Raw genomic sequence first — 16,848 nt, 5'->3', positions numbered from 1 at the left:
TCCCAGAGTGGCTGCATTATTTTACATTCCCACCAACAAAGTGTAAGGGTTCTAATTTCTCTGTATCTTCGCAAACACTTGTTACTGTCTTTTTAAAATGCTAGCCATACTGGTGGATAGAGAGTGTCATTTCATTGTGGTTTGGGTTGGCCTTTCCCTCCTGATTGCTGATGTTGACCATCTTCTCATGTGCTTAATGGACGTTTGTTTATCTTTTCTGGTAAAATGTCTCTTTAATTACTTTTCCTGTTTTTACAGTTGGATTATTTATTTTACTGAGATATAAAAGTTACATAACTAGATATAAGTTCCTCACTAGATATATGATTTGCAGATATTTTCTCTTAACTCTGTGGTCTATGCTTTCACTTTCCTAATGGTGTCTTTTGAGGTGCAAAAGTATTTAATTTTGATGAAAGCCAGGTGATCATTTTTTAAAGTTGCCTCTGCTGTTGGTGTTGTAGTTAATAAATCATCACCTAACTTACAATCACAAGATTTACTACTATGGTTTTTTAAATAGCTTCAGCTCTTGCATTTAGGCCTATCCATTTTGAATTTTATTTGTGGTATAAATAGGTGAGGTGAGGTGAGGATATAAATATTTATGTTCTTGCATGGGAATATCCACTTGTCCTAACATTATTTATTGAAAAGACTGTCCTTTGGCCACTGAATTGCCTTGGCATTTTTATTAAAAAAAAAAAAAAAATGACTGTAAATGGTAAGGGTTTATTTCTGAACTGTAAATTTTGTCCCATTGATCTACATGTGAATTTTTTTTTTTTAATATCTTATTTACTTATTTAAAAAGAGAGATAGCAAGAGAGAGCATGAACAGGGGGAGGCAGAGAACCGATGCGGGACTCGATCCCAGGACCCTGGGCTTATGACCTGAGCTGAAGGCAGTCACTTAACCGACTGAGCCATCCAGGCATCCCTGTATGTGAATTCTTATGCCACACTGTTTTGATGACTATAGCTTTGAAAATTTTGCAGTAAGTTTTGAAACTGGGAAATGTTAAAGTGTAGTTTAAAAAAAAATGTTTTGATTATTCTGGGTCTTGTGCCTTTCTATATGAATTTGTCAGTTTTCACAAAGCCAGCTAGGATTTTGGTAGAGGTTGCATTGAACCTGTATATCAATTTGAGAGGAATCATTATCCTTATAATATTGATTTTTCCAGTTCATGAACACTGTCTTTTTGTTTATTCAGAGCTTTAACTTTTCCAGCAGCATTTTGTAGTATAAAGATCTTCAATTTCTTTTGTTGAGTTTGTTCCTCAGTATTTTATTCTTTTTCCATGTTATTGTGCATGGAAATACTTTCACTTCTGGATATTGCTAATCTGTGGAAATACAATTGATTTGTCTACTGATTTTATACAATTTGTCTATTGATTTTATATTAATTCAACTTCGCTGAACTCATTTACTGTTCTAGTAGTTTTCTTGTAGGCTCCTTAGGATTTTTTGTGGACTCCCTGGGATATTCTACATACAGAGTCATATTGTTTGCAGATAAAGACAGTTTTACTTCTACCTTTCCAATCTAGATGTTTTGTTTTGCTTTTTTCTTGCCTAATTGTACTGGCTAGAACCTCCAGGACAGTGATGAGAGCAGACATCCTTATCTCGTTCCCCATTTTAGAGGGAAAAACATTAAGTCTTCCACCATTAAGTTAGCTGTAGGTTTTTCATAGATGCCTCTTACCAAGTTGAGAAAATATTTTCCTCTATTACTTGAATGCTGGGAGTTTTTATTGTGAACAGCTGTTGGGTTTGTCAGATGATTTTTCTGTGTCTCTTGAGATGGTCATGTGGTTTTTGTCCTTTATCCTGTTAATATCATGTATTACATTAACTGATTTTGTAGTAATTCCTTAAAGGTTAGTTGCCATGTAGAACCTGAGACCTTATGAGTGAAATTTTTATTCTTGCCCTTAAAATCATTTGGTCTTGAACTTGGAGTGGATCTTCTAACCAGGCATAGTTTCATAACAGGATCATTTGGAAAATAGTGGTTCACTGAATTATGTAGCTTATTAAAATATTATCACATTTCATCAACTAATAACAAAAGTAACATTATATTACTTGCTGACCTCATCAGAACAATATTTAAGTACTGGGAAATGACCAGGCTCACCATGGTGTAAATACAAGTGTTCTGTGATTTAAAATTTTTTTTTAAAAATTGCTTTTTTTTTTTTTTTTAAATTGCTTTTTAGAGACACCTGGGTGGGTCAGTTGGTTAAGCAACTGCCTTCGGCTCAGGTCATGATCTTGGAGTCCTGGGATTGAGTCCCACGTCGGGCTCCCTGCTTGGTGGGGAGTCTGCTCTCCCTCTGACCTCTCCACTGTCACACTCTGTCTCTCTCTCTCAAATAAATAAATTTTTTTAAAAAACTGCTTTTTATGCTTGGTAACAAATATTGCTAGTTTTTCTTGGAGGAACGAGACACTTAATACATTTTCAAGAAAATATCTACCAGGATCCCAAGTCCTAAATAACTATAATTTATCTGTTTGTTGTTCCATCAAGTAAGAAAGGGTGTTCCATGAGTAATGCAGCTAGTTCAGCTCACAGCTCGGTCACTGAGAGTGCTTGTCCTTGAGACCACTGTCATACCTCCAATGCAGCCGATAGGCTTTATGTGTTCCTCCCATCTCCTCCCATAAAATAGCAAAAAGAGTGCACTGTGGTTGAGATTCAATAAAATAATTTTTGCTACTTCATCAAAGGCATTCCTAAGTGAAATTAACGTTTTATTATTTTTTTTTAAACACAGTGCATAGCAATAAAGAATACAGTAACTGTTGGTACATTTTTTTGTCTCCTCCTTGATTTGTGGTAAGGTGGCATCAGTTTTACCCACCATTGCTTTTCTACCATTAGTGCAAATGTCACCACAGCGAAAAAGGCACATCACATCTTAGTATTATGAAAATTGTTCTGACCTTACACATCCTCTGAAAGAGTCTCAGGAACCCCGGAGAATTTGTAGACTGCTCTTTGAGAATCTCATTTGTAGACCATACCTTAGTTTGTCCTTTTACCCTTTTTGATTATTGGTGCTAATCTTTGTTTCCCATCCTTTTGTCCTTGGAATATGCTGTGTGATTTTCTGTTGTGTGATACCCTAAATAGTTATTAAGCTTTTCCTTTGCTGTTTTCCTTGGAGGAGTAAAAAAGTTATTATTATTATTATTTTTTTATATAACTACCGCATTTTTCAGATTGGGACAAAGGAAGTATTCTCAAAAGTATCTTATTTATTGGGGTATAACAAGTTAACTTGCTTATTGGGGGAGAGCAGTTACTCTGTTTGGGTTAGGGTAGCTGTTGCTGTTTGGTTGGATGGAAGGGTGAATGGAGAGAGGAGAGGCCATAGAAGGGTTGGGACTCCTCAGTCAGATTGAATACCTGATGAGTGGGAAGAGAAAGTCCCTAACCTGACAATTTATTGTAAAACATATCTGTGCTAATGCAGGAACTCCGACCCACCTGGTGCAGAGGAGTCTTGTCTTGACCTGCTTTGGGAGAGTGTTGTCTTGATGCTTTTCTCTTCCTCCTTGGAAAACAGCTGAAGAAATCAGGGGAGAAACCCCTGCTTGGTGGAAGCCTGATGGAATATGCAATCTTGTCTGCCATTGCTGCCATGAATGAGCCGAAGACCTGCTCAACCACTGCTCTGAAGAAGTATGTCCTGGAGAACCACCCAGGGACCAATTCTAACTATCAAAGTAAGACTCAGAGTTGTATGCAGTGACTGGGCTCGGGAATTACCTTGTGAAACATTTTAGAGCCCATGCTGTTAATGACAAAGCATTAAGTGCCGACTGTGAAACTAAGAGGGAACAACAACTTTACAGATTTATTATTTACAAGAAGAAAAATTATCAAAGCTTTTCCTTAAATTTTTTAAATATTTTATTTATTTGACAGAGATCACAAGTAGGCAGAGAGGTAGGCAGAGAGAAGAGGAAGCAGGCTTCCCCATGAGCAGAGAGGCGGATTTGGGGCTTGATCCCAGGACCATGGGCTCATGACCTGAGCCGAAGGCAGCCATTTAACCCACTGAACCACCCAGGCGTCCCCTTTTCCTTAATTTTTACAATCTCTATTGAAGATCAGGATTTGATTTTATTTCACTGTAAAGGTTTTTCTCATATTTATTTTTGTTGTAATTTAGATAAATCCTTGGTTCAGGACACGTCTCAAGTATAGTTTCTTTTTGCCTTTCTGAATATTAACTAAAACATCTAATTTCACCTTGAAACCAAGCCGGTGTTTTTAAAATATGACTTGCTATTTCTCATTGTCTTTTAAGCCCTAAAACAGAAAATACTTTTTTTTTTTTTTTTTTTTTTTTCAGTAAAGTGTGTTTAGCCTGTCAGGTAGTGTTTGTGATTCAAAGTCTCATCCTAGCAGCACTGTCACTTAGGGAGTAATGTGGCTGGGTGTTTTCTCAGTGCGGTGCTAGACTAGGCATAGTGGTGTAGGTAAAGAATGTGGAAAATAAGTAACAAAATGCAAACTAGATTGTATTATTTTAATTAAAAGTACTTTTGATGCCTTAATATTAAGTGACTTAGCATATATGCAGTATGAATTTTTTAATGTTACAGAAGAATGCTTTCTGGTCATTTTTTTCATGCATTACTTTGAAAACTGCTGTGACTTTTTTAAATCTTTCCTTCCTTAAAATATGTACTGTGTTTACTATGTCTGCTGACCCTTTACAAACCATTTCATGATTTTCCCTTTCGGTTGAGTATTAGAAGAGAAGATGAAGTTGGTTATTAACCTTTGCAGTTTCACTGATACTGCTACTGTGTTTTGGACCCTGAATCACCATAAAATGTAGTTTTGATGTGTTTCTCTATGAAAAATGAGAATTGGTGAGGCCTTTAGAAGCCATAGTATTATTCTGTGGTTTGCTGTGATACTACTCTTTATCGATATTCTCCTAGATGATTTTCCTAGTACAGATGGGCATTCAGGGGATGTTCAAATGAATGGAGATGAGAGATGTAGTTTTAAGTTGGCTCTTAATCATTTTTGTGCCACTGTAGGGCAAGTGACCACTCTGGGCTCCTGTTTTCCTTTCTGTGAAATTCGGAACTTGGCTTAATGGTCTCTAAATCTCTTGCTGTGACAGTTTAACCTTTTCAAATTTATGGGCACTTAATTGTTGAGTGAATTATTCATCCCTTTCACCACAAAGAATTCCCTTAGCACATGTCAACTGGTATCTGTGACGGGACAGTAAATTGATGTATAACTGATTAGAGTTGAGGTAATTATCAAATTTAATAAACAACTTTCTTTCTGAATTTTTTGTTCAGTGCATTTGCTGAAGAAAACACTGCAGAAATGTGAAAAGAATGGGTGGATGGAGCAGATCTCTGGCAAAGGATTCAGTGGCACCTTCCAGCTCTGTTTTCCTTATTATCCCAGGTAAGCAGCTAGCCCATAATGTGAAGTGTTGGTCATTGTAAATTTAAAATCTGATTCTAGGTTATAGGCTTGGGCTTTTAACTTATTAACTTGTTACTGTTTTACTTGAAAGTAAAGACTACTTGAGGCAGTATTGTTTTGGTTTTGTTTGTTTAAGATTTATTTATTTATTTGACATACAGAGATCACAAGTAGGCAAAGAGGCGGGGGTGGTGGTGGGGAAGCAGGCTCCCTGGTGAGCAGAGAACCTGATACGGGGCTTGATCCCAGGACCTTGAGAGATAATCTCAAGCAGACTTCCACACTAAGCATAGAGCCTAGCTCAGAGCTCAGTCTCATGACCCCTGATATCATGATCTGAGCCAAAGCCAAGAGTTGGATGCTTAGCCGACTAAGTCACCTGGGTGCCCCTACCTAAGGCAATATGGTTTTAGAGTAAAAACTTATCATGTAGGAGTCGGGATTTGGGCTACCCTGCCAGAGCTTATTGTTAGCCATCCATTCCTACAATCAGGCATTGAATTCTTTGAGCTCCTTGGCCATTTTTATGTTCAGTCCTTCTTTATTAAGTAAATGCTAGTGAGAAGAAGATTATTAAAGGATTGGGTGTGTTTTAATTGTCCATCATTCAGGGTGCCTGGGTGGCTCAGTCGGTTGAGCATCTGCCTTAGGCTCAGGTGGTGATCTGAGGATCCTGGGATTGAGTCCCACATCGGGATCCTTGCTCAGTGGGGAGTCTGCTTCTCCCTCTCCATCTACATCTCCCCCTGCTCATGCTCGCTCGCTCGCTCGCTCTCTCACAGCAAATAAATAAATCAATAAATCTTTTTGTTTGTTTGTTTTTAATTGTCAGTTGTCCAAGGAGAAAGAGCATTGGCTGCTTCCAAGAATCCTGATTTGCCTTCTCCATACTATGGAGGTCATTTCCTTGAAAACCTCTTTTATCTCTCCCTTTCTTCCTTTCTTTCTTTCTTTCAAGATTTATTTATTTGACAGGATTCACAAGGAGGCAGAGAGGCAGGCAGAGAGAGAGGAGGAAGTAGGCTCCCCACTGAACAGGGACCCCCCCCCCCATGCGGGGCTTGATCCCAGGACCCTGGGATCATGACCCAAGCCGAAGGCAGAGGCTTTAACCCACTGAGCCACCTAGGCGCCCCTTATCTTTATTTATTACTGCACTAAAAAATAAGTTGAGCACCTCCCATGGGCCAAGCACTGTCCTTTGCACCCATGCGATGGCCCTCTTATGCTCTCATTTCTAGTAAAGTGCTGTGACATGTACCACTAAAACCCTATTTTATTTTATTTTATTTTTTAATTTTTTAAAGATTTATTTATTTGACAGAGATCACAAGTAGGCAGAGAGGCAGGCAGAGAGGGAGAGGGGAAAGCAGGCTCCCTGCTGAGCAGAGAGCCCAATGCAGGACTTGATCCCAGGACCCTGGGATCATGACCTGGGCTGAAGGCAGAGGCTTAACCCACTGAGCCACCCAGGTGCCCCTATTTTATTTTTTTTAGACTTTATTTATTTATTTGACGGAGAGAGACAGCAAGAGAGAGAACATAAGCAGGGGGAGTGGGAGAGGGAAGCAGACTTCCTGCCAAGCAGGGAGTCTAATGCAGGGCTTGATCCCGGGATGCTGGGATCATGACCTGAGCCGAAGGCAGTTGATTAATGGCTGAGCCAACCAGGCGCTCTTAAAACCTTATTTTAGCAAGAGTATAGTGTAGTTTCTTATATTGTACCTTGTGCACAAGCCTAAATAGGTGTTACTTGGTTGGTTGCGTATTACTTAAAGTTCTCAGACATTAAATTTAATTCTTAAAGTGAAGCACATAAAATGTTATAATTTAAGGAATTATTAATCAATGAGATCAATATTTTTATTAGTAAGGGCAAAGAAAATAGAAAGTCCTCGCTGTATTTCTCTAAAACTTGAAGAGATTCAGCCTTTATATTATTTTGAGGTCTTTGCCCATATCAGGAGGGCAAAAAATGTATGGTGCTGTGTAGACGGCTCGCTGCCTTACAGACAGTCCGCTGCTCTGTATTCAGTGGCTAATACAGTGCTGGACACACATGAAGAGCTTAAGTAATCATTTTACCAAGTGATAAGAATCAATTTTATTAAATGGCAGGAGGAAGGGAATGAGGTATGGTCTGGGACTTTTACAGATTTGTTATAACTGTGTGTTCAGAATAAGTTAAACTGTAACCTGATACTTACGACATGGCATTTGTATGTCCACGAAATAGCACCTAGGTTCACATTTCTCTCTTGTCCTATATGGGACTTTTCTTTGACCTAATTTTACCTAATTTTTCTTCCCTATTTCCTTTTCATAGCCCGGGAGTTCTATTTCCAAAGAAAGAGCTAGATGATTCAAGAGACGAGGATGAAGAGGAGGATGACTCCTCAGAAGAAGACTCGGACGATGAAGAGCCTCCACCTAAGAGGAGGTAAAAATGGCAGTAATAGTGACAGTGACTGAACAACTCGGATCCCTCTCAGAAAGTTCTTTGTGTAACATTTGATCTTGTCTTCTTGAAAGTTCAGGGGCTTTGAACTTAGGAAGCCCTGTGAATACGTAATGTACCGTTTGGTCAAATCTGTATGTGTGTCCATAGTTTGTTGGTTATTCAAAGAAAAATAATCCCGTATTTTTTTAGTAAAAACGTCATGAATTACGTATAGACTTCCGTGAATCCTTAGTAAAGGCTCCAGTTAAAAAATAATAACATTCCGGGGCACCTGGGTGGCTCAGTGGGTTAAAGCCTCTGCCTTTGGCTCAGGTCATGATCCCAGGGTCCTGGGATCAAGCCCTGCATGGGGCTCCCTGCTTGACGGGAGGCCTGGTTCCCCCCACCCCCCCACCTGCCCCTCTGCCTACTTGTGATCTCTTGTCAAATAAATAAAATCTTTTTTAAAGAATAATAACAACAACATTCCTACCCTTTCCACAGGTGGCTTTTTATCTGCGCTAGATCTTTTGTGGCAAAGTATCTGGTCATCCTGGCAAAGTGAATCTCAAGAACTAAGTGATGATCTTTGCTCTTTGGTTCTCACAGGTTGCAGAAGAAAACCCCAGCGAAGGCATCCATGAAGGCTGCATCTGTGAAACAGAGAGTGTCCAAGCCTGCACCTAAAGTCCCAGCTGCCCAGCGTGGGAAAGCTAGGCCCCCGCCCAAGAAAGCCCCTCCCAAGGCTAAAACTCCGGCCAAGAAAGCCAGGCCCTCACCTTCAGTCATCAAGAAACCTAGTGGTGGCTCTTCAAAGAAGCCTGCAGCCAGTGTGAGAAAGGAAGTGAAATTGCCCGGCAAGGGCAAATCCAACATGAAGAAATCTTTCAAAGCAAAAAAGTAAATTTTATAGGGAAAAAAAAAAAGGGTATCATGATAAAATTCAGAATCTTATTTTCTAAGGTCAGTGTGCATTTGTTTTAGTTTTGATGCTTTTAAAAATTACATTTTTTTCCTCCCCTATGAACATTGTGGGGAGGGAATATAAATAAACCAATTTAGGCATTTGTTAGCTTTAGGTGCTGTTCTTGGTGCCTGCCCCTTCCCTCAGTCCTTTTAATTTCTGCGATAACTCTGGGTATTCCTGAACTGTATAATCTACACTTGTCATTTTTTCTCCCTCCACCCCAACCCTCTTTTTATGGTCAGCTTTGGCTCCCCCCCCCTTCCAGCTTTATCTAAACAGTTGCAAAGACTTTTATATTTGTAGAAAGCATCATGAATAGGATGCTGGTCAGGTGCTGGAAGTAAAAAAGAGGCAGTATATAGCACTGACTGAACTGTAAAGCCTTCTGCCTGGAGACTCCAGTTATAGCTATAATAATTAATCTTATTTATAAAACCACTCCACTAACTCTCTCTCTCCAATTATATAAATACAGAGACATCTTAGCTTTGGGAATAAGCCAAAAAACGTTATGATTTCATTAGGTTCTGAAGACCTGTGACTCCTTTGGGCCACTTTCATATTGGTCAGTTTCCAGGTTTTTTTCACTGGCCCAGGGCATTGTGTTCCCTCAACCGCAAGCACAGATTCCCTCCACCACTTGATTTTTGACTGAAGGAGAAATATAGGAATACACTGAATTTGTGATTTCTGGTGTCACCTGTGTTACCAAAAACCAAAACATATAAAATCTTCTTGATCAAATGTTTAAATATATTTTTTAATATTTGGAGCATGACTTGTCATTTCCAGTTTGCCTTTTTTATAAGGAAATGTTGGAGAGTTACATCATTGCTAATGTAGAAATGTTAAGTGGAAAAACATACAATTTGCTAAAATAAACTAAATTCCAGATTCATCTGTGGGTTTTTTTCCCCTCCTTTCTTTCCACAGCACTTTTGATATCAAGCAAGTGGCTTCCTTTTTGAGATACTTAAAAAAAAAAAGAAAAAGAGGGCAAATGAAGCCCGACTACCTAAACCTTCCTCATTTGTATTTGTTTCAGTATCGTGCAGTTGTGTTCAATAGTACTAGCTTTCTACTTGGGAAATACTGATTTTTGGTTATCATTTACCCTCCCTGTGGCACTTGACATTTTAATTGTCTTAAACTTTTTGGTGTATGCCTCTGGCCCCTTTGAGTGCTGCCAGAGGCAAAAGACATTATTTGTTCATTCCACTTGCATTGTCTCCTGGGATCTCATCTGCAGCCTAGCGTGGGGCTGGGAAATGGACTGGAGAAGATTGGCTGGAAGTAGATCCATAATCATGTGTGATCCCATCATGAGCCCATTGGAATTTGTGTTGCATGTAAGGCAATCTTTCCTGTTGTAAATCTTCCTTTTTTTATGTACATATATTTTGAAAAATATGAATAAACATGAAATTTTAAAGCTGCTGAACTGTAGCTTATATTTAAAAATTTCTAGTACCTCCTTTGAAGTAGCTAAGTCGCATTCACTTGAGTCTTTTCTACTCCTTGGAATAGCTGCCATCCATTTTCCTTTTTATTTTTATTTATTTTTTTTAATTAAAAAACTTTTTTAAAGATTTTATTTTTAAATAAATATGTGGGGCTTGAACTCACAACCCCAAGATCAAGAGTCACATGCTGGGCTGACTGAGCCAGCAGCACACCCCCATCTTCCTTTCTAAATACAAGCTCCAGTTTATTTGCTTTCGAATTTATATGGATGGTAAATGATGTCTCTCTCGATAATATTGAACCTGGTTATTTAATGAGTAGGAGGTTTAAAAAAATTGTTTTGCATTTTGCTAAGGTCCTTATTTTCAAGATCACAGAGTCCAGTTATTTTATGTTTAATGTTCACATATATTCTTGGGTTAGGAAAAAAAAAATGAGACTGCCAAAGGGTTGATAAACCCTACAGACCTAATTCTGTTTTCTGTTATGCTATCTGGCAGGTAGTAATTTCTTAGTATGGGTGTTGGGTACCTGTGCGAACAATACTCTTCTGGGGTCAAAAGTTGGAGGATTTCGGTTGGTTTCTTTGTTTTACGTACCGCTTTTAAGAAGATACCCCGAACGGTCACTTGGTGGCTGTATTGTACATCAGGGGCTCCAGCATCGGGGAAGGAGTTTAGATCATCTGAAATCCCTTCCAGCTCTGACATTGTGTTAACTTCACAAAGTTCAGGTAAGGACAAAACTGTCCTTGCTTTAGAATCACGTAAAGGGAAAAGACAGAAGGGTCACTACACTCTTTTTTTTTTTTTTTAAAGATTTTATTTATTTATTTATTTGACAGAGAGATCACAAGCAGGCAGAGAGAGAGGAGGAAGCAGGCTCCCCTCTGAGCAGAGAGCCCGATGCGGGGCTCGATCCCAGGACTCTGAGATCATGACCTGAGCTGAAGGCAGCGTCTTAACCCACTGAGCCACCCAGGCGCCCCAGGGGCACTGCACTCTTAAGTGAAAATCCCCATCATCAAAAACAAGCACCTTACTTGTTATGAGATAAAGGAATGTTTGGGTTTTTCTCCCTTCTAGGCATTCTACAGGAGCAGGACACCTAAATTTTACTTCCATGTTGCAGAAGGGAAAACCGCAAACTCAAGAGGTCATCCCAGCAACTTCTGGCACAGATCGGTGGCTTCAGTTCTCTCTGTTAGTGACTGACTGAGCTCAACTACAGTGGTTCATGTAGTCTTTTTTTTCTCTCAAGATTTTATTCATTTGACAGAGACACAGTGAGAGGGGGAACACAAGCAGGGGGAGTGGGAGAGGGAGAAGCAGGCTTCCCGCCAAGCAGGGAGCCTGCCGTGGGGCTCAGTCCCAGGACCCTGAGACCGTGACCTAAGCCGATGGCAGACGCTAAACCAACTGAGCCACCCAGGCGTCCTGTTTCATGTTTTCTTAAACCATCTACAAACTAGCTTTGATAAATGAGTCTCAGAAAATACTGGGAAAGACTGTCAGCTTCTTAACCTACACAATGAGAGGAAAGATTACCATCGCAACAATAACAACAAAAAATTGAGATATTTTCTTAGTAATATGATAAAAGCATTCAATACAGATGCTAACCATCCACACGGACTTAATTAAAGGAAGCCTGGTCCAATATAAATCTTAGAAGACAGAGGTATGTTTTAATCCCGTCTATTGGATAATTAACCAGAAAATTACATGAAAACAAAAGCTAGGTAATACACCAATACCTTTAACATTTTTTCCATCATTCCTGTCTTGCAAAAGTTTATCAGCCCTAGTCTAGGTTTGCTAACCGATTTTTGTGCCTACCGTAAAGAACCTATGAAATTGTTCTTGCTCAAGCTGTGATAGCTCTTGCCATCCTGATGGTTCGGGAGTAAGAGGGGAAGCCAGCCATGTTCATGAACTGCTGTATTTAGCCAACTAAGAAAAACTTTAAATAATCTCTAACATTTTTTCCTATATTTCCTTCTATCATTTTCTGTAAGATGCTTCACTGGTTTTTCTGCTGGAGAAATTTTCTACCTTCGATTATTTAAATTTATTCACTTAGTCTGAACTGTTCCTACTCAGTTTTGTCATCAACTGGTATGTATGTCAAAGGAAGTTTCGAAAGGCACCTTCCCCAGTCATTTTCCTCAAAATCTGCAATTCTCTTTTTCTTGGTACTGTATAAATGTGTAATTAGCACTGTTTGCTATTAAATCTGTGCTTATAGTGCCTTGAATGGTCAATGAAGTGTAGTTATAAATTTGACTTATAAGTAAGACTAGTGACGATAATAGTGAACACTAACTGAATTTGTTCTACAAGTCAGGCTCTGTACATACATTATTATCTCATTTAATCCTTGCAACCCTATGAGATGGTGATTGTGTATCATCCCCATTTTGCAGAAGGGAAAAACTAAGGCACAGATGTGGTTCAGGACTTGCGCCAGGTTATAGTAAATGGCAAAGTCATAATTAAACCCACGCTCTGAGAACGCCGAGCCGTCTCTAGCTGCTATGCCCTGTTGTTTCCCACCGGCAGTTCCTCAGGGTTCTGAATTCTCTTACCCTGCAACCCAGTGGAGTTTGCGTTCTGTTACTGACAAAGGATTGAGAGCAGAGAGGATTTGGAAAGGAGATGAAACCTACTAAGTTTGCTTCTAGACGTTTGCTTAAGAAGTTTGATAAGAACTATGACAATTAGATCTCCGATTACTGGGGAACGTTGTCTAGGCCTCCCTAAGTTGTATTTTGGTTACTGTACAAGTACTTGGTCATTCTCAAATCCTAGCTTTGGGACACATTCTGGTTTCCTCGCAGTTGAGTTACTACAGGCAGGTTCTCCTGATGCTTGGGAGCTGTTCTCCAGGAGCCACAGCCTCTATTGGAACTGTGACGTTGCCGAGTGAGCAGCTCTCCCCTCCTTATAAGCCGTAAACTTGTACTTCAGGAGGCCTACCAAGAGCAGTGCCAGAAAGGGGATCGTTTGATAACTGAATGTTGTGGACAGGATATCTGCTTAGTAATCATGAGCTGGAATATTAGTAATCCTTGCATTTAATACTCATTCTGAGAGTAACCTTAGTTACCTGGTCTCCCCTTCTCTCTGCTTTTTTTGCCCCCAGGACCAACAGATACTCTTTCCTAAAACCCAGAGAGTTACCCAGCATCCTTGCTCACCCACTTTACTGCTTAAGAACTTTTGTTCTGATGAAATTCTCATGTCAGACCTAAATCCCTTACACTGCTTGTTTGTGTAACAGAACTTTGCTGGTGCAGTATATCAAGTAAGGAATTTTCATCAATTCCAAACTGAAATAGACCCGTGACTAGAGTACATTGCTCAGGCCAGGATCTTAACATCTGTAGCTGTGGTCCTTGGAGGCTGTGTCACTTACCAGCCAAGATGCCTCATCTCCCTGAGCCTTCATTTCCTCGTGTGAAAGAAAGGTGTTGGAGGCGCCTGGGTGACTCAGTGGGTTAAGCATCTGCCTTCAGCTCGGGGCATGATCTCAGGGTCCTGGGATGGAAACCCCGCATCAGACTGTGCTCAGTGGGGAGCCTGTTTCTGCATCTCTCCCTCAGTGCATGCGCACTGTCTTTCTCTCAAATAAGTATATAAATTTTTTTTTTAAGATTTATCCGAAAGAGACGGCGAGAGAGGGAACAGTAGCAGGGGGAGTGGGAGAGGAAGAAGCAGGCTTCCTGCCGAGCAGGGAACCCCACATGGGGCTCAATCCCAGGACCCTGGAATCATAACCCAAGTCGAAGGTAGATGCCTAACAACTGAATCAACCAAGCGCCCCATAAAATCTTTAAAAAAAAAAATAAAGAGAAAGGTGTTTAAATCCACAGTTGTTTGTTTTAGAATAACCACCCAAAGCTAATGTGAGATAATCAAGTGTGAAAGAATTGAACCATGATAACTACACTAAGGTTACTAAGCCATTTTAGAATTTTAGGAAAGACTTTTTTTTTTTTTTAATAAATGAGCTAGAATATCTAATTTCACAAGAGTTCAGTACTTGTTTAAATTACCATTCATTGTAGTTTCCTATTGCTAGGCACTGTAATCACACTAGCTCAAGTCCTCACAAATATATTCTCAAAGATGTGTGAAATGAACCCCAATTTTCAGAAGCAAATAAATTTAATTTCCCCCAGATTAAACGTGTAGTGAGTGATGTGGAGTTACACATGAACCCAGACTTGGTAGACTTGATGCCAGTTACCTCTCCTCCACACCCTCCCTAGCAGTTTTAGACCCTGATAGCTCAGGGAGCAAAACTTTTCGGGCCACAGCTTACAACAGGATAGGGCTATAAGATCAGTTAGCAGATTTTGAAATTAGGTTTTTAAACTGCTAAGAGCTTGTTAGAAGATGAGTAAGAAAAGAGGAAACGGTTATAACTTTGAGTTGCAAATGCCAGGGAGCAGGAGGGAAGGGCAGCCAGGTGGTTGAGAGCTAGGAGTCCCCTCTGAGCTGGGGTGACCAGAGGCCTAGGCAGCCATCAGCTGCCAGCTGGGTCAAAGCTAGGGCCTTAACTGGCTGTGGGTGAAGAGAGGCTCAAAGAAAACTGCCTGCTCCATGTGCAATTTTTTTAAAAGTTTTATTTAAGTAATCTCTACACCCAACACAGGGCTCGAACTGACATCCAAGAGTCAAGAGTCACATGCTTTTCCAACTGAGCCTTCCGGAGATGCCAATATTTTTTTTAAGCTCCATTGAATACTATTACCAGCTTACGTTTTTCAACACAGTCATTACTTTAGGGAATATTTGCTATTAACTGCCTTTCCTCACCTTTCCAAAACATATCCAGGTCTCCTCTATTTGATCTGTCTCTGGCAACAAAGTCCTAACAAGTGTTTCTGGAGAAGGGTCCTCTTCAGACCTGTATTTTTCAGGTGGGAAAGTACTGGGAGCCATTCCTTGTTCCCCTGCTCAAGTAGGGTGCAGGTAGCAAGATAGAGTGCCTAGATCTAGGGCACCCGTTTTATTCCATAGTATTAGGAGGGATGTCATCGTATCAACGGTAACACTGAAACACAGAGAAGGAAGTGCAAAGTCCGCAGTAATTAATAAGATAAAACAAGATTCCTAGAAATAAAACGGCAGCTGCAGTAGCAGCAGCTTTGGGCTCTCGCAGATGACCCTCAGGGCAGTGCCCTTTCCCTCTGCCCCAGAAGCAGAAGCACTCCCCGAACCGTGACCCCCTGACAGGTGCCTACAGTCTGTGTCCCATTTGGAACTCAGGCAAGGCACTTAACCTTCTGGTTCCCAGTTGGAACTTTTCCCAATTGGAAAAGTGATCACGTTTCTCTGATCCCGTAACCTCCACACTTTGCCAACCCAGAACACATGGGAAGAGGGATCTGGCCCCATAGGGTTGTCCTCCACGTTTTGAATGGGTGAAAAGGGATCTTATATTAATCACGGTCTTAAGTTGCCTTGGGCTGCTGTCACGAAGTAGCAAAGACCGGGTTGTTTACCAGCAGCTCATCCCACAGTTCTGTCATCTAGAAGTCCAAGTGGAAGGTGTCAACAGGACTAGTTCTGAGAGCCAAGGGAAGATCTGTCCCAGTCCTTCTCCTCGGCTTATGCATGGCTCTCCTCCTGTGTCTTCACCTTGTTTCCCCTCTGTGTGTGTCTGTGTCTGAATTTCCTCTTCTTATCAGGACCCCCCACTGTGATACTGGAAGAGTGACCTCATTTTAATTTACCTCTTCACAGACTTTCTTTGAATCACAGTCACATTCTGAGGCACTAGGGGTTAGGACTTGAATACTAGGGGCTTAAGAGAGGGGATACAGTTCAACCCATAACACCTCTCTGGGTTGGTTGATTTTCTGTTGTTGAATTTGTGTCCTAGGTCACTTACTTTGGGAGGGTGCACTATTGGGGGTAAGTTGCAGGGACAGTCACCTTAGAGAATGGAATTATTGGTGCTCAGGGTTGAAAGTAACTATCAACATGGGGAAGTGTTACAGAGCAGACGCATGGCAGCTTGCCCTGTGAAAGCCAGATGTGCAGGAGCTGCTGCGCCCAGGCTTGTGGCAGGCTCGCCACCTCGGCGATCAGATTCGAAATGAGGTGGTGTTACTTCCCACTCACATTCATCAGCTGACAGCTCCAGTATGAAATTCTGGGATTTTAGAGAAAAGGGGAGATTGTGAGAGCAAGCAAGTTCAGTCAATGTTACTGATTCATCAGGAAATCACCACGGCCTGGCCACGCACCCCAGCACATTCAGGGCTCATGAATCCAGCGCCCCAGCTTGCCTTTTTTGTCATTTCTTTCTCTGCTGAATATAGATCATTCCTTTGGGCTTTCTGCAAGAGTGAGTCATGAATCCAATGGTTGAAGTCCCACCCTGATGGCTCCGGGGAGCTGTGTTGTCAAGAATGTAGGATTAGAGACGGGGTGGATAAGGATGCAGCAATGACAAGCTTATGTGGCCATCCTGAGTGG

The 16,848-nt window shown here is 40.7% G+C and overlaps 1 protein-coding gene across 8 annotated transcripts in view; it reads left to right on the top strand.

The window, feature by feature from the left end:
* HP1BP3 (heterochromatin protein 1 binding protein 3) overlaps positions 1 to 10,334 on the top strand; it is a 37,457-nt gene extending 27,123 nt beyond the window's left edge. For 7 of the 8 annotated variants that reach the window (XM_032863647.1, XM_032863642.1, XM_032863643.1 and 4 more), the window contains 4 exons: positions 3,589 to 3,748; positions 5,354 to 5,465; positions 7,813 to 7,926; positions 8,536 to 10,334. In XM_032863647.1, coding sequence (XP_032719538.1) covers positions 3,589 to 3,748; positions 5,354 to 5,465; positions 7,813 to 7,926; positions 8,536 to 8,830 — 681 coding nt within the window. In that variant the 3' untranslated portion in view covers positions 8,831 to 10,334. Of the gene's footprint in view, positions 1 to 3,495; positions 3,749 to 5,353; positions 5,466 to 7,812; positions 7,927 to 8,535 lie in introns of those variants that run through there. The other variant, XM_032863650.1, reaches the window with a different exon arrangement.
* Positions 10,335 to 16,848: the final 6,514 nt, after the last annotated feature.

Source organism: Lontra canadensis, unplaced genomic scaffold (genome assembly GCF_010015895.1).
Source record: "Lontra canadensis isolate GAN:19392208 unplaced genomic scaffold, GSC_riverotter_1.0 scaffold25, whole genome shotgun sequence".
NCBI lineage: Eukaryota > Metazoa > Chordata > Mammalia > Carnivora > Mustelidae > Lontra > Lontra canadensis.
Note: the sequence above shows the minus strand (reverse complement) of the source record. Positions and strands in the feature narration are given on the sequence as shown.